The sequence below is a fragment of the Dermacentor albipictus genome, chromosome 8, assembly GCF_038994185.2.
Source record: "Dermacentor albipictus isolate Rhodes 1998 colony chromosome 8, USDA_Dalb.pri_finalv2, whole genome shotgun sequence".
Lineage (NCBI taxonomy): Eukaryota > Metazoa > Arthropoda > Arachnida > Ixodida > Ixodidae > Dermacentor > Dermacentor albipictus.
In genome coordinates, this window is record NC_091828.1 from 57,059,310 (window position 1) to 57,077,043 (window position 17,734).

Genomic DNA, 17,734 nt, shown 5'->3' on the forward strand with positions numbered 1-17,734 from the left:
TCACTCAGCACGCTGCCCGTCACCCAGCATGGCACCGATGACCTAGCATGCCACCCAGCATTCCCATTACCATTATCCACCACGATGATGAATGATGGACTCCATCATGTCCAGCAACGGAACAAATTTTCAGTAGTACGCTGGCCCATCAGGTACCATTTTCTGGAACCTCAAAAATTGCTACAAAAGGCTTCCGATAGCTTAGATTCTCACAGTGCATGCAATCTCCACAATTATTTTAAATGATTCGAATATTTCCCTTGCACTCAAGAAGAAGCTTCTTTTGCAGAATTTGTAATGCATATGCTGTTGGTATCGTTGCTAGGCAGACAATAATTCAAACTTTTCGCTTGTTATGGGCCGTGCTAATAGAACAATCTCTTTACGAATCACACTACGCCACCGTTACTGCAAAGGCTGCCGGTAGTGAAAATATTTAGCGTACTTAGATGGCCTATTGATTCGTAGCACATGGTTTCTGCAAACCTGGCAAGCCAAAATAACTATGACGAAGGAGGGACAGCGAAATGTGGAATCAATATTTTTTTTCAATAAAAGCAGGGTATTGCGTTGCCTTCAACCCTTCTAGCGATGCATACCATTGGCATCACGGCCCCGGCAGAGCAGGCACATATGCAATATTTGCTGAATTCGGATATAGATTGGAAGCTATTCAGGTAAGAATTGAATGTTCAAAAGGTCATTTTGGATACAGTGATCTCTTCGAGGGATCATTTAGAATAAAAAATTGGTCAGCACAGTCACAATTTCACGGTGTTAAGAACGAGTGTCTTTTACACCAAAGAGAGAGCGATAAAGCTTGACAATGTACTTTAGCGGGTTAGAAGTTTGGGCGTGTTGGTAGTTCAATCGTAAACTGGCATACATAGCGCATGAACGACACAAGGACGAAGCAGGAACACAGGACGAGCGCTACACAGGACAGTGAACACAGTTAGCGCTCTTCCTGTGTCCTGTATGCTCGTCCTGTGTTCCTGCTTCGTCCTTGTGTCGTTCTTGCGCTATGTATCCCAGTTTACGTGATAATGTGTTGATTTTCATGTGTTACGTGCAATTTAAGGATGAGAAGTGGGGAAAATTTAAAAACCTGCGAACAATAAATTTGCTAGATAATGCCGCACTACATAAAAGCATCCGACACGTGTGTTGGATTTAGCAAAAAACTACGTAATTAAAGTTTCACTATCAGAACGTACTAGCGGATAGCAGTGTATGTCAAAACACGGATATGCCCCGATCTATTTAAAGTGGCACGTGTTCGCTATACATACTTGACAGGTGTGTTTTTTTGTGGGACATGCAGATATGGGACCTGAAAATACTGTGCTCGTGCAATGGAATTCTCCTCTGCAACAGCACAAATACATAGAATTCATTATTAAATTTCAGCTCACAAGTCACTGCATTGCCCGTTTAGCGCCAAATGGGCATAATTAGAAATACAAAAGGTAGGAGCATACAGTTTACAGGGGAGCATGTCATATTATTGTTATTTGTGTGAATTCGTGGTCAGCGGTAGTTTTGAAAATGTAGTAGCGTGTCAGCTGTGGTGTTTCTAAAATAACAAAGAATAAAGTATTGTACTTTTCTTCAAACATGCACGAAGATACTGTGAGCTTCCACACATGTTGAAAAAGGTAGGAAGATTCAGCACGCTTGTATGACTCTACGCAAAGCAAAGCTTTTCATGAAGCTGTTAATAAAATGTTACACATTTCCTAATGTCATAGTGAATGAATAACAGCGCGAAATGACAAGGTCGAGAAAGCCACACACACAGATACTGAGAGATTGTGGAAATCATCGCAAAATTAATATTTTCCACATATAAAAAAAAGAATTGTGTTATTCAACTCTATATAATGAGGATATACTTTGCTGTTGTTTCGCTAACCATCTCAGGTTACAATGAAAAAGGGGGTGCATACACTGTAGTTGCACGAAAAAGAGTACCTGTTTTATTTTAGCAACAAAATTATTGTTACAAGCTTAAGCATCTGTTTTGATGGGTACCACGAAAGGTGCCACTGTTTTAATCGGTACCACTAGAACAGCACACTTTCTAAACTATGTTCCAAGAGTGATGCTTCCTAAAGTTCTTCTTGGCAAGTACTTGACCGCCGATCCAGAGGTGTGCCTGGCGATAAAACCCTGGACAAACTTTTTCCGAGGCAGTCACTCTTAAGCTAGCCATGGAGTTACCAGATGAACGGGACAGCTCATCTACAACACGAACCACCGCTAATTGAATCTATTGTGCAGAAATCCGCATGGTGAAGGAAGTGGCAAGGGTCCTATAACGCGTTCCTTGATGATGGCTGTGCTTTAGTGAGCTTTGCGGTAGTACATGTATTGCCAAATTATTTAGCATGTGAAAATAAAAGTATTACTGCAAATTGAGTCCTCAGGAGTGCTCCTTAAGGTATAAAAAACGGGAGGTTGCAGGATTCACAGTACACCAAATAGAAAGTGATGGAGGTGTAAAATCAGGAACCAAAGCCCTACATGGGCTGGGGCTGCCGAACCTGGAGGATGCCCGGGGATTTTCGCATAAAAAATCAGCTCTCCTGCATAGACATAGGCGAGATTGCAACCGATGCGCCAGCGTGGCCTTCCGCTTGGGCGTCTTGCAGGTGCTGTCACCGTATACTAAATGATACACTCTGGTCGCTCTTGGTTTACACATATTAATTGTCGATTCCCTTCACCGCTAGAACCTGCGTATGCTTCACTATGTTACACAACTCTACTGCGGCGAAAGCACTATGGAACGCATATAAGACCTTTACTGAGGAATTTAGTTTCGCGGAAGTGAAAATTGTGTCATCCACCTGTGGTCAACTCAAAGTTATATTCACGGTATTGAAGCGCAGCAAGATGTGTGTATAATTATGATGGCATTGGTAGTAACTGGCCTGCATAACAGTTTGCGTTTGGGAGGATCAAAACGTGCAATGTAAAAGTACTTTTCCTAACGTGAAAGAAGCCCGCAAATGCACGCAAAATTGCCGCGCGACTGACCGCTCGAAGCACTTTGCGTGTATTCACAGGCTTCTTTCACGCTCGGAAAAAGTTTTATGTAGCAGGTATCGAGTAAAAGAAAGCCGTATGGAGAGTTTTTCATGTTGTACAATTTACCCAACGCTTTTAATCGAATCATAATAATTGATAAGTTGAATAATTTATTAGGACTAATTGTCTAATAAGGCGGAATGAAAAAAAATATATATTACGAGTATCTCCAAACGAAGCCAAACAATATTATCATGGTTCTGTCCAGCTACGTGACATATGCATATTTATAATGTTTGGCTCAAATTACGTGGGACACCCTGTATGAAAGAGCACTTAGTATAGCAATTTAGTCTTCATGTTCCTTATTTGTTTTAAATCATGATTGAATAACGAGAAAGGCAAAGAGTGTGGTGAAAGCGCCTGTGTGCGTGGCCTGGGCTTCTTTGGCTATGACGTCACGCGCGTCGGAGGTGCCGGCGCGGCTGCAGCAGCGGTTGCGGCAGATGTATGGGAGGGGCGATGACCCCAACGGTGCTTGTGACGGCGTAGTGCGGTGCCGAAGGAAAAAAGATCTATGACCTCAGAATCTATGTAGCCTACGTATACAGCCCATGTATGCAGCCGATGTATGTAGCCTTAACGGCTTCACTGGTAATCAGTCCGCATATGAATGTTGCGGCCCCACGATCTTTTTTTTTTTCGAACGAATGTGCCTCCTACAAGAAAGGTCGAAATTTTAAACTATTAGCAACCGAAGATAAACATTACATTGTGGCGTTCGCTAGCGCCGCAGCATTTCTTACTGTGACTAGATATTATACCTAGTGAAAACACAGACACATCTAGTAACTATGTGTAATATACGGGTAAAATAGTTTAGTGACACAATGAACTATAATTTCTTATAATGTCTTGGCAAAGCTGCGCCCTTCATGTTCAAGTTGCAGCGAGTATATTCAATGTTATTTGTTAAGTCTTGCACTTACACATGGCATTCAGATGCTTTCTCATTCCAAAAATATACAAGGTGACTTCAATAGTTTGGTAGCTGCCATTTTACATATTCACCCGATAACTATGATATTACAGTGCCTCATGAGTATTATAGATAGCAAAGCCATACAAATATATTCTCGCATCAGAAAAGTACCAAAAGAAATTAGTACACCATAATAACATTAGTACGCCGAATTAATGCAATCGATGCCAGGACGCAAAATATTCTGAACGCAGAAACATCGGATGGGTTGGGTCTCAATTTTGGCGTTGCCTTTGGTAAATGGAAGCGCGTGTAAGTACTCCAATATTGCTTGCGTCGTTATCGACGCAATGATAGAGAGTTAGAATGCGCGCCGTCGAGTGCCTTCGCTTGAGCTCTTCTCGTGAATCCGAATAACAGTTGGCGCCTTAGACAAAAGTGTTCGTCTAGCCGGTAAACCATTTCCTAACGTCATGCTATGCATTATAGCTAGTTACCTGAAGAATGCTTCAATTAACATCAATTCGGAAAGACCGTGGCATCAGAAGAATCTTTTTTGTTTGTTCTGTTTTGTTGGATTTCCATGGCACGTTATCCTCGGCAGTCTCACGCAGCGAGGTGTTGAAACTAAAACCTGGCGGTTTCATTATTCTTGAAAAATGATGACCACTGGGGTGCCTAAATTTGAATAATTATTCATGGTTAAACTATTTTGTTCTAGAATTAATGCAGCCTTGTCAGCCAACTTCGAGAGGCACGAGAGTATGGGCGCTATAACGTAAAGCTTTTCCAATATTTTCTATTCCAGTTCTGCAATCATCTCTCCACGATTGGTCCACAAATTTTCCGACCACCCCCAATACGCCTGTCTGTCAAGCGACGTCACGAAAACGGGGAAAACGCCCCATTTTATATAATTTGTGCACGCTGATTATGCATAAATATACCAAACGAAAGGAACAATCATTTATGATTCGATGCTTTTTTTTGCCATTAGCCCTCTGCTATTGGTCAAGCGTTTTCGCGCTGTGCTCACTTCGCCTGCCTCTCACGCGACGTCATAAAATCGCGAATACTCACCGCGCCAAAGTGATGTGTACGCGGTAAATGCGCATTAATATGCCTAACAAACGTGAATTTTTTTCTGAATAGCTGGACAGTGACCCGTTCCAAATGAAATAGAAGATCCCTGCCTGCCGATCGCTCTGGCACTGGAAAGTCGGAGCTGTCGGGGAGCATGCATTTATTTGCGTATAACAAACATTTTTTTTTTCCCGCCAGTGTAGCGTTATCGAGCCCTTTCGGCACATATACAGCATTGCTTCGCTAAATCTTATTTACTGGGGATCCCTTTTAGCGGCATTTTTAAGCTTCCGGCCGTTGCACGCCGCCGCGATTTTCGACCAGCCACCGCAAGCTAAGCGAGGGAAAGCGCACCAATCGCAGACGCCTGCACCACCCTTCTCAATCAGTTATCCGCTTTCACTGTGCTGGCTCGGCCACATCGAAACCTCGCCTCGTGTCAGCTAATTGCTCAGTGTAGACAATGCTAGCAGCTTTGAAAGCAAAATAAGCGGCCTCCTATAAACAAAGGGTAACGCTCATTTTACCATATATGTTCAGATATAGAAGGCAGTAGACTGTTTAAAAGCATATTTTGAAGTGAATCTAGACAATCTGGGTGGATGAGTCATGATTAATTCTGATATCAGCATTTTGACAAGACAGACAATGTCTTCCACGTAGGTAGCATCGTATTGCGTAGCAAAATAATTAGACGATATAGTGAATAACTAGCTTCGCGCACTACCAAATAACAACCAATACCAATAACGACTTGGGCCCGTTACGTTCGGTGAGGGTGTACCACGAATCAATACATAGCAATGCAGACACACAAAGTTCCACAAATTAGCTTCAAAAGCCATAATAACCAAATGCCTGTTACGTTTCATATTGTCAGAACTATAGCCCCGTTTACATGAATGCGACAGTGGCGCATCGCATTTCCAACCGCATTTGGGAAAGGTGATGCGACGCCGTTTACATGCAGCGCCTTAACTCTCACAAAAACGTAGCGCCACATGGTGTCGTATAAGTGAAGTGCAACCGACTTCCGGTGCTACTGGTTTCCGGTTGTGGGCCGAGTGCACGTTGGTGGTTGAGTGCCGAGAAATAGACAGTTTTAGTTTAGCGTACGCAACTTATAGCGTACGCTATACGCTATAGTGTAGCGGACGCGAAGCAGCGCACGTTTTTTGCAGCTTTAGCTGGCCAGCGAGATCTTCGAATCTCGGAGGCCATTAGTCGTCGTTGCGGCTACTTTCCGACTATAGCGATAGGTAGCGCTGACATCTAGAATGTTTCTTTCATTAGGCTTCGCCTCGTTCGAAACGAGAAGCGATCTCGAAAACACCACAAGGTTATCCATAATACCCTGTCGTCGAAGCGGCCTGAGACTAAGCGAACGCCGTTTACACATTCATTTGCTGCGAACGAAGTGCATTTTACAGAAGCAACGCCGAATTCATTTCGAAGCGGGCAGCCGGGACCGCCGCCATGTTGTTTGGCAATTCCTTCCCATCATTCCTAATGCGACGATCCTGCGTTTACATGCTCCGCGAGAGTCCACTCGCGCCCGTAAATCTACCCTCGCCTGGCGCATTAATGCGATGCGCCTTTCTAGCGCATTACTGCTGTTTACATGAATGTGATGCGCTAGAAATACGATGCGATGCGACACTGTCGCATTCATGTAAACGCGGCTGATATGCTCCACCCTACATTTCTGCCTCTCTTTGGGAGCGGAGTTAGGCGCACGTTCCTGCAGGCAGCGTCGGCGTAACTGAGCGAACGAGCACAGCGAAGGATGAAAGAGCGAAACCGGAGCGCAGCGGCGGATGAAAGACGGCGATAACGAAAAGGGCGCGAGCAGGAAAGCGGAGGAGGTGGGTGCGGTGGAACCATGAGCCGGATAGTGGAGGGGGACGTTTTGGCGAAATCGTGAAAAGAAAAGCGCAGTGCCACGGGCAAGACAGGCGCTGCGGCAGGCTCTGTGGTGACAATTGCTACAGGATGGCGCCAGAGTAGCGCGCGTCGTTCGGGAGGCCTGTATGCGGCGGCTGCCGCGAATCGTGCCCACGCGTCAACCACGCGAAACCTCTCTCGATCTATTAACCAGCGAGGAAGTCGCTCCACCCTTCGCTCCGTTTGCAACGGAGCGAAGGGTGGAGCACAAGACAGATTGTCCGCGCAAACGAATAGATCGCTAAACGAAAACACGTATAGAACTGCCCTGAAATTTCGCATGAGGGAGTATTCTAATCGTCGGTGAATTTTTTTTTATTTATCCTGCCTATCTCCTTGTTTCTTCTACCTATGCGGAAGATCATCAGCCTGGCTACGCCCACTGCAGGGCAAAGGCCTCTCCCATACTTCTCCAACAACCCCGGCCATGTACTAATTGTGGCCATGTCGTCCCTGCAAACTTCTGAATCTCATCCGACCCCCTTTCTGCCGCCCCACTGCTACGCTTCCCTTCCCTTGGTATTCAGTCCGTAACCCTTAATGACCATCGGTTCTCTTCCCTCCTCATTACATGTCCTGCCCATGCCCATTTCCTTTTCTTGATTTCAACTAAGATGTCATTAACTCGCGTTTGTTCCCTCACCCAATATGCTCTTTTCTTATCCCTTAACGTTACACCCATCATTCTTCTTTCCATAGCTCGTTGCGTCGTCCTCAATTTAAGTAAAACCCTATTCGTAAGCCTCCAGGTTTCTGCCCTGTAGGTGAGTACTGGTAAAGCACAGCTATTAGCTCCCAAACTTCCGGTGACTGCTGTGGAAAAGCGTGCACGCACAAGACGTTGCAATGCTGCATTAGTTTCTGCCAGTGAACTCTTCTTTTATTAACTTCAAGGCACAGGTTATAGTTGTGGAATTGAAGCCGCGTAATAAAGAGGCCACTTATTTATCCCGTATGCTCAAGCAGACATTAGTTTCACGATAATTGTCTCGCAAGTGCAAGACGAAGTACATTACCGGTATGATTAGCTCTAGCCCGCCGATACCGCGAGGGGATATGCACAAAAATATTAAGCGAAACGCGGATGCAATTGACTGTACGATTTGGGAAGAATACCTTGAATGCCTGGATTATCTCATGATTCATGGTAAATGATTACGCATTACTGTCTGAATGAATTCTGCGTTCGAAACCAGCATCGTGAACTATTTCATAAATATAACTGTACTTTCATAACAATATTTTTTTCGAATAACTTGCGCTTGTCAAGCAATCCATTGGGCGAAGCGGAACTTGTTTTTCTCCCCAGTATATACGAAACATGTGAGATCGCAGAAAAGTATTCGTAATTTAATTACGAGAATTCAGTTATGCTTGTTAGTGCAACATTGTTACGGCTTCCTGACGAACCTCTCCTCGGTGGCTACAACATGCCGCTGGCAACGATCAAATTTTGACTAATCCACAAAGTGGCCCAGCTCTGCGCACCTCTCTCCCCCACGAAAGGATGACCGCACTCATGAAGTTCGATTTCCACGTACCGCAGCCAAGTTTCGGCGGGCTGTTCCACTTCTGCGGCCCATGACACCTGTGTACTGGGAGATGCACGGGTGCATCTCCGGATCCAAAATTTCTACGTTTTCGCCCACCAAACACACCAAAATCCCTCAGTAGCCTCCGGTATAACTGCGTTTTAATGCTATTGTAATTATTTATTTTGTAGTTAAACAGCAAGTGTTACGTTTCCTATGCACAACGTCACTTAGCACAGTAAGCCTTCATTCTGGTAAGATGGGTACGTATGCAGCGGCGTTCATTGTAATATTTCTCGTCACTGTGTAGGAACTTTGCTGTCATTTATGTTAAATTGCGGAGTTTAACGTTTTCAAACTGCACGGAAGGTTCTGAGGTACACAGCAGTTGAGGACTCCGGAATAATGTTCAGGATATAGGGTTCTTTAGCGGGCAGCCAAAGTATGGTACGCGAATGATTTTTCATTGCGCCCCCTCCCACCCTCCAGCCTCCGTCCCATCGAAACGTGACGGTGGAGGTAGTTACGCCCTAACCATTGAGTCGTGACGACTGGTCAATGACAGCTCCAATGTGTGCCATTGATCATAGAGTAGACTTCTGTCGAAGGGATATGCTTGCCTGAATTTGGCGCAAACGTGAGAGTTAGTGCATAATCGCTAGAGTAGGAGCTTCGAACTATTTTGACTATACGTACGAGGTAACTTCAATCTTTACATAGAATACATGGTATAGTGAAGATGCCGCGAGTCCACTTAGCTAAAACCTAACTAAAGAGAAACTCACTGCGAGCAACTGCGATAAAAAAAATAATTGGTGCTCGAGAACTGCGATTTCCAGTCCAAGAAACAAACACGATAGCGGCGGTCGCTCTCAAGAGGCACGAAAATTATATATATATATATATGTATATATATATATATATATATATATATATATATATATATATATATATATATATATATATATGTAAACGTGAAGAGAGGGAGTTAACCGAAGGGCCCGACTTTTATTAGTCATATCATAAGAAGCCAACAAACACTGCCATAACGACGCTGACACATAAGTGTTTGTTGGCGTCTTATGATATGACTATATATATATATAGTTTGTAGCGGCGAAGAAAGCACACTGGCTCCGTTGTTTAAGCAAAAAAAAAATTAAACGCGACGCAGGTGAAAACGCGTTCTTTTTTACTGTTAAACGTATCGCCTGGTGGGCCTGCCTTCGGGAAGCCTGGCTCACCAGCCTAAACGTTTCACACTCAAAAAGAACGTGTTCTCGTAGGTCGCATTTATTCTTGTGCTACATATATATATATATATATATATATATATATATATATATATATATATATATAGCTCATCGCTCCCCCACATTCTCGCATGCACAAGGTAACAATAGTTCTTGCGCTATAGCTGACTGGCACACTTCGTGGCTTTCAGGAGAGGGGTCATACTGTGGGTGTGTTTGTGAAAACAGCTGTTCGCTGCTTTATTTTTCAGTCTGAAATGTGCCGCTTTTGTCCCGTCATCATTGCCAACTTGTTGTCACTCGGAAGTGTAGTTAAACGACCTAGACATGCATAATTTAGGAATGATGTCTAGTTACTCGACAATATTTTTCTTTTCAATCAACTGTTGAATATTGCGCGATTGTAGCCCTTGATCTGAATTAGTCAAAGCATTAAGGACCTGACTTGCGCGAAGTCTTAACGCATATTTGGATAATGAGACAGAATTCAGGAATTACATTCTTCAATTACAGATTTACATTACGGCACGTATTGTAACTTACAGCTTGTAGCCGGGCAAAATTCAAAGGTATAGGCACTTGGAAAGAATTCTCAGGATAGCGCGGATATTGAGAAGTGCGCCATAAAGCTTTCGGCACAAATGCACTATTGTTTACCTTCTTTCTTTTATCAAGCCACCGTTTTATGCAGGGAAGCACAAAAGTAACTGGAATGCTGATGTGTCATCGTCGCAACTTTTGGGAATGAATATCTCTAAACAGGATTCAGTCTCAAAATGTGTTCCAAGCTGATTGGTACTCGTTACTAACTCGCCTATTGCAATTCGCAAATATACATAAAGTTGAATAATTAAAAAGGTAAATAGTTAATTTTATGCTAATTTCCAATTATGATTTTTTTTTTCTCGGGCATGTAATGTCGTCCTCGTACTCAAGCTCAGGGACCAGAATTATGCTATTTGCCACGCATTTAAAGAGAACACAGTTCCACATATTTAAAGAGAACACCTATAAATAGAGGGCGAGGAGTGCTTCTTAAGCAGGTATTTCCTAACTTACCCGAAGCCGAACTCCTTGTGAGGTAGAGAACAGTTTTTAAGCAGTTTTAAACTAACGGACAACATTTCAATACGCTGATGATTTATGAACTTTTTATGTCTGTGCTTGTCTCTCTTTTTGCATGTCTGTGTGTGTACGTGTAAATTATTCCTCTCCATAGCCAAATGCAGTTCTCATATTTGTTATCATTCCTTTTTTACTGACAACTTAGTCGTTGCACTACACCTCCCTATCAGGATAAACAAAATGATATATCCAATGTAGCAGCACCATAGCGCATTCTACATTACATATGATTGTATATATGAATGTACTTGGTCTAAATTTTCCTTTTGGCTTGCTTGTTTGAATGTGATGAACAACGTCTCATTTACATTATGCTCACTTAGACCCCGCACGCTGCTCTTTTAAACGTGGCCAACTAGAACGCAAAGCCAAAGTACGTGTAGTGAAATTTCTGGATAGTTCAGCAAACGCATTACTAATCAAATATGTATTTGCTATAATTATTCGATTTTACGTGAAATAGCATTTCATAGTGAATTCATACAAATTTGGAAACGTATTCTGGGACGATCGCTTTAGTGGATACTATCGCATCGGTCATCAGCCGTGCGCTTATTGGTTAAGCTCTACGTCACGCGAAGGCTTTATTATCTCTTAATGACCTTCTCCAAGAATATGTCCCCTGCTCTCTGTGACTCGAAACAAGATGAGCAATTGTTGCAGTTCTTTTTTTGTTCAAGTGGAACTGTATTTGGCCCTTAGGATGTCAAACTCTCCAGTTGATTTGATTGATTGCAACTCACAGGACAACGAATAAAAAACACAGCTGAAGGACTCTGGTAATGTCATCTATTTACGGTCTATAAAACAGGAGTAGTAGAAAATAGTAGTAGTAGTAGGGGTGCCGCGTTGTGAAAAAGCCGCTCTAACCGAACGTGTGTTTCTACCGTTTTCACGATTGTGGCAAAAGTGTCTACGTCTGGAACTAAGATTCTTGCGCAAGAAATACCCGCCGTAGTAGCTTGGCCGCTATGGTATTGCGTTGCTAAGCACGAGATCATGGGATCGAACCCCCCGGCTGCGGCGGTCGCCGCATTTCGATGGGGATGAAATGCATGAACGGCCGTGTGCCATGAATTGGTGGCAAGTTGGAGATCAGCTGGTGGTCAAAATTCATCCGGAGTCCCCCACTACGGCTTGGCTCATACTGAAATTCTGGTGGTTTTTGCACGTAAAACCCTAGAATTCATTCATTCAATCCATTTTACGCAAAAAACTATGGGAATTTTGTCTTCACCAATTCAATTAACCTTGGGTTTCTCATCAACTCAAGCTCGCACGTAAGCTATCAATAGTTCATTTACGACGTGTCACCATCTTGACACAGTCAATAATTGGGCCCAGTAGGTACGCGTTCAGTTGTATTGCGGTATGTACTGGGTTTGTTCGTAAAATAATGGGACTCCTCTCCACACAGCGCTACAGTCGCCAGGGGCGTGCTGTCCGGAGCCGGGATTTGTGGTTGGCGTTATAACATAAGTAACGCACCGGGTGGCAGTCGCGTCCGAGCTCTGACGCAGTGAGTGTGTGAAGTGGCGCAGGAACTGTTTTCGAGCTTTTGTCACGGCAGGAAACGTAAAAAAAAAGTGCGCTCGCTGGAGCAGCGGTGCCTGATTAAAGCTTGCGTTCACCTTGGCAAAAGTGCTTCCGACACGCTTGCATTTATGAACAAGGCTTACAAAGACGACGCCCTGTCAAATACCAAGGTTTTCCATTGCTTCAGTGAGTTCAAGAACGGACGGGTGACCTTTGAAGAGATGAAGCAATCTGAACACCCTTCAACGAGTGGTTTGGGCTAAATTCGGTCAAAGTAAAAAAAAAATCTCCTGGACTCCCACCGTCGTTTTATTAACACATAAATCGCCGAAGGCCCCAACATGTGCAGACCACGGTTCACAATTTTTTTTTCCTGAAAATTGACATCTGCGGAAGGTGTGTTCTAAATTAGTGTCAAAAGTGTTGAGTGATTACCAAAATCAACGACGAGTTGTCATTTCCCGTGAGAGGTTGGTGCAGTTAGAAACTGTACGAGACTTTTTAGACGGCAGCATAACAGGCGATAAATCATGGGTGTTCCAGTAGGACCCCGAAACCAAGCGCCAAAGCTCGGAGTGACACACCGCGAACTCCCCGCGCCCCAAAAAAGTGAGAATGCCGAAGTACAAAGTAAAACCAATGTTCGTTGCCTTTTTTGACTAGTGTGGGCTGGTACACAATAATTTTGTGCCCGCCGGACGGACCGTCCACGCCGTGTTATACAAAGAACTCCTTGAGCGTTTTCACAGAGCCGTGAAACGGAAACTACTGCAGACTGCCGATCGCTGGAAGCTCCACCACGACAGCGCTGCAGTCCACGCCGCCTTCGTTGTGACCGCCTACAAGGCCCTGATAGGGGTTACCACTGTAGGATACCACGGTGCAGCCCCAATGTGAGCCCGCGGCAGACTTGTTCCTCTTCCCAAAGCACAAGAGAAGCCTCAAATGTCACCGTTTCGACGATGTTGTCGCCATCCAACTGAGCGTCACAGAGTCTCTGAAAGAAGTTACGGGAGCTAACTTCCAGGTAGCCTATGCAGCATAGGAATCGCGTTGACAGCGGTGTACCCTGGCCCAAGGAGACTAATTTGAAGACTTTTAATAACATCTACCAATCGGAATATTAAATCCTTTTTACCAGACCCAGTCTCATCACTTTACGGACAAACCGCATAGAGACGAGGGGAACACAGAGTAGTAAGAAAAACGCACAGACAAAAAGTTGTACTTCTTTTGGTAAATGTGTTTCTCATCCTAGACTGTGTTCCCGTAGACCCCTTTTGAGTGTGCGGTACGTAGTACAAGAACGCTGAACGGGATAATTTTTCATTTTGCTACTAGTGGGAAGAGCAGCTTGAGCGTGCAAGTACGCGTGGAAGTATGTGAGAGTGCTTATAAAGGGAATAAGGAAGTCTACACGCACAGTGCGCTTGCCCCAGAAGAGTTGGCCCCAATGAAATTCGATTGAAAATCTGACTTAAGGAGGGCGAACTATTATGTGGTTGACGTTTTCAGGGAGTAGAAAAAACACATAGCACAAAATAAAAGGGATGGCCGCGAAGGACGCCTCTTCCTTCTTTTTCTTTCGTGCTGTCTCTATTTCTTACGTTCACTATGTCAAGTAGGCTTGAACTAGGCACTCAGACAGTTTCTTTTGTTCTACATGGGCCTGCCCTCCCACAGCCGATTGTCCAGTCCGGTGCTATAAATTCTATTTCTGAAATTTTCCGAGCGGCACCATTTCCAAATTTTTATGTTGCACCGGTCTTCCAAAACCACGGCTGACACCCGCAGGTAGTAAACCTTGCAACAAGCGGCTTTTTTGTTTTCTGCTCATTGTTGCTATCAACCCTGAAGCTTTATTTGTTTTTTTATATTTGTTACAGATTACCTACCCAGCTGTTACAGCTTAGGTGAACCTGCTTGATCACAAGCCCTTGAAATTAATAACTATATTGTTTTTTTAAGAACGCCTCTTACTCGGGATCATTTTAATAGGAAGGGCTACTAGAAACAGACATTATCCGACCTTTTAGAGACGTACGAGGATTTCACAATTAAATCCTTCAAAGCAAGACAATATCCCTATAGCAAAATAGCCGATTTTATTAAAGAAAGATCATTCACTGCGACCGACACAATGACACTAGAAGGCAATGTAGCAACCTCATTTCATGTTTCTCAATATTCCCAGTGTCGTACATTCAGTACCTTTATCACCGCTTGCTTTCGTGTTATGATAACCTCCCACCTACTCAGTTTTGTCCTTTTCACAAAAAAAGACGAATAAAAAATGCATATTCATCTCCTGCGTCAACCACTCAGGCACTTTGCCTGCCTAGCGCTCATTCAGGACATAATACGTTGCACACTTGCTTCTTGTTGTTTTGCTTCTAAAACTTTGCTTGCACAGTAAATATGCTCACCTCCTGTTGATGCGAGAGAAACGCCCGTAGGATACTCATATTAGCGTTAACTTGTCGGCCTTGCTCTTCCTGTTTGTTTTAAGCGCTTTCCACAGTATTCAAAACCAAGAAAAAAAGGGCTCAGTGCGCGTGTTTTCGACATAGAACATTTGGTACCACCAAGCTACACTATTCCCGTGACACTTACAGAAGCCACGTGAAAAGATAACTTTCTATCTTTTTTTTCCTTATTCGTGGATGCGTCAGTAGGCAGCGCACATCCGGATCGGATGAAGCTCCCCGCAGATAACAAGACAGGAACATGGAAAAAGGAAACTAACAAGCCTGTTTTTTTTTTCTTTTTTGCTCGTGTCAGAATGGAAAGGCCGCAACCTCGTTTCGGCCGCGTGCGACCATATTCTGGGTCTGCAAAATGAGCGAGCGAGAATTTTTTAGCATAACGTCAAAAACAGCAAAAGAGGGGCCAAATTTATGCTAAAGAACGTTCTGGTTATTTTTCTTGTATTTTAATGCTATAGTTTGGTTTTCAGGCACGTGCAACACAATTTCCCTATATATCTGATCGCACGATATATGGATACCTAGTCTCGGTAGACAAACGCAGGCCATTTACCGAACCCATCTTGAGCCACCTAGCTGCAGACATGGCACTTATTCTCTTTGTCTTGGCACTCCTCGTGCCAACAGCTTTTGCATCCACTACCACTGGTGAGTTACTTTGAACTTTCGACTTGTTTCTTTCTCGAGTTTGTGCTGCCAATTTACGCGCAGAAGTGCAGTGCTTCACTCTTAAAGTGGATACGTTAATTAGTATTCCAACTTGAACGTGTTTGCTTCCTAAGAAGCGCTTGACATTACACGTTAGAAGAACGCATGTGTTAAAACTTGTTTTTGCAGCGGCTTAGTAGTGGAAACACAGCCAGTGCATTATTGCCGATTTGGCATTCACTTTAGTAATAGATCATACTGCGCGTCTACATAGAGCACTGAAACGTTATGACGCCTGTATTGCATTGAATCAATAAATTTAAGAAAATGATCCTGCGTACTCCCAATAAGGTGTTGTCACGCACCGAGTATTCCCGAGTAGACAACCTAGCGCTTCAATATTGGTGGATTCTATGAAAATGAGTACTATTAGCAGCAGAGTGAAACAAAACTCCGCTACCAGTTGCACGACCCTCAGCTCAGTTTACTCTGAGCACCTTTTCAAATTATGCGGACGGTGGTGCACGTAACCAAATATTCTTTTCGTGTATCGCCGCAGTGTGACACCATAGACCTACTAAGGGTAAACAAGGGTCAGGATGGCAACAAACTTTATTGAACGAGAAATAACTGATTTCAAACGTGCGGGAAGTAAGATTACACAAGGACCACTTTCTAAAAGGACAAATTTTACGGTGGATCTCCCTATTACTGTGTATTCTGTTCTTGGGCCAAACAATCTTCGATGCGATGAGAAGATTCAGACTCGCCGAAAGAGCGCAAGGTACCCTTCCATGATGCGGAATAAAATACAGGTGGAGTGGGACATAGTACGCATTCTTATCAGAGAAACTGTGCACCACGTGTCACAGAGGGCCCTCTAACTTAAAGCTATTCCAACTTGTTTTCATTCCATTCTTCTAACGTCAAATTTGCATAACCGCAGAAGAAAGTATCGGGTTGTGACCCATCTCGTTGCTGGAAGTGTCCAATTAAACGTTCCCCTCGTTTTAAGAGGTCTATTTATATGCTTTCAAAGCAAATGACGGTGCCTACCTGGGCAGGCCCTTCTTAACTAATTGGCTGGCTGGAGGCAAGGTGAGTGCAGGAATGCGGTGGCTTTTTCTGGGGTGGAGATAGCTCCTTTAATGTAGACAGACAGACGACGATCTGCGACTGGCCCGCCTCCCCTTGGTTAGCTTCCCATGGCTGTTCGAAAACAGCAGTGGCGTGCAACGGAAGGCTAAGAGCTCCCCAAAACACATCCTAAGCGACGAAGAGTTGGGAGTGCAATGTCGTATACGTGCAGAAAGCACTTGCCAACTTTTTTATTGTCACGCAAGAAGTTTCACTATAGGCAAATAAATCTGTTCTCTTCGGCACCTCCAAGTAGCGAGTGTCGGAGCGGCGGGCAGCAAACTTCTGTTTGGAGAGGAGCAGTCTCCGACTATTAAAAAAAAAAGCTGGAGTTTTTTTCAGCATATTAATGCATCTCCCAAGCGTACACGTCATATTCACGTAATGGGTTTACGCAGTTTTGTGACGCTGTGTGTTAGACGGGCGAAGTGGGCGCAGATCGAAAACTATTTAGAGTTAGTCCAGGGCTAACGGCGAAAAAGACGTAAATTTGCAAACAATTATTTTTATTTTGCTTGGGCTAATCATGCATAATCAGAGAGTACACGTCATATCAGGTGGAGAGTTTTCGCGGTTTTTGTGATGTTGCAAGACCAACAGACTAAGTGGGGAGGGGATAGCCCGAACAATGTTTCATCAATCGTAGAGAGCCGATCACAGAAAAAGAATATTTTGTAATAGCTTTACCTAATAGCACCACAATATACTCGTACATGCGAATTTTTAGACATGCCCAGAATTATCTGAATAGCTTGGCTTTGACATATGACATGTGCTCGCATTGTTACGATTCAAAATTAAAGTGATAAGTTGTGCGGCTATTCATAATACACTGCGCTCACAGCAGAAGGCAGACAACGTAAAAAATTCCAGTCCGCTTTGTTGAAATCTCCTTGCATGAAGTTTCCGTTACTCCAGACGCAAGCATACATTAACGTCACCCACCGCCGAAAGAAACGCTCTTCTTGTTTATAG

At 43.8% G+C, this 17,734-nt stretch overlaps 1 protein-coding gene across 1 annotated transcript in view; it reads left to right on the plus strand.

Annotated features, from left to right (window-relative positions):
* The window catches only part of LOC139049266 (uncharacterized), a 61,788-nt gene that overhangs the window by 19,226 nt on the left and 24,828 nt on the right, over positions 1 to 17,734 (plus strand). The window contains exon 2 of the mRNA XM_070524637.1: positions 15,519 to 15,622. Within this exon, the coding sequence (XP_070380738.1) occupies positions 15,519 to 15,622 (104 nt within the window). The remainder of the gene's footprint in view (positions 1 to 15,518; positions 15,623 to 17,734) is intronic.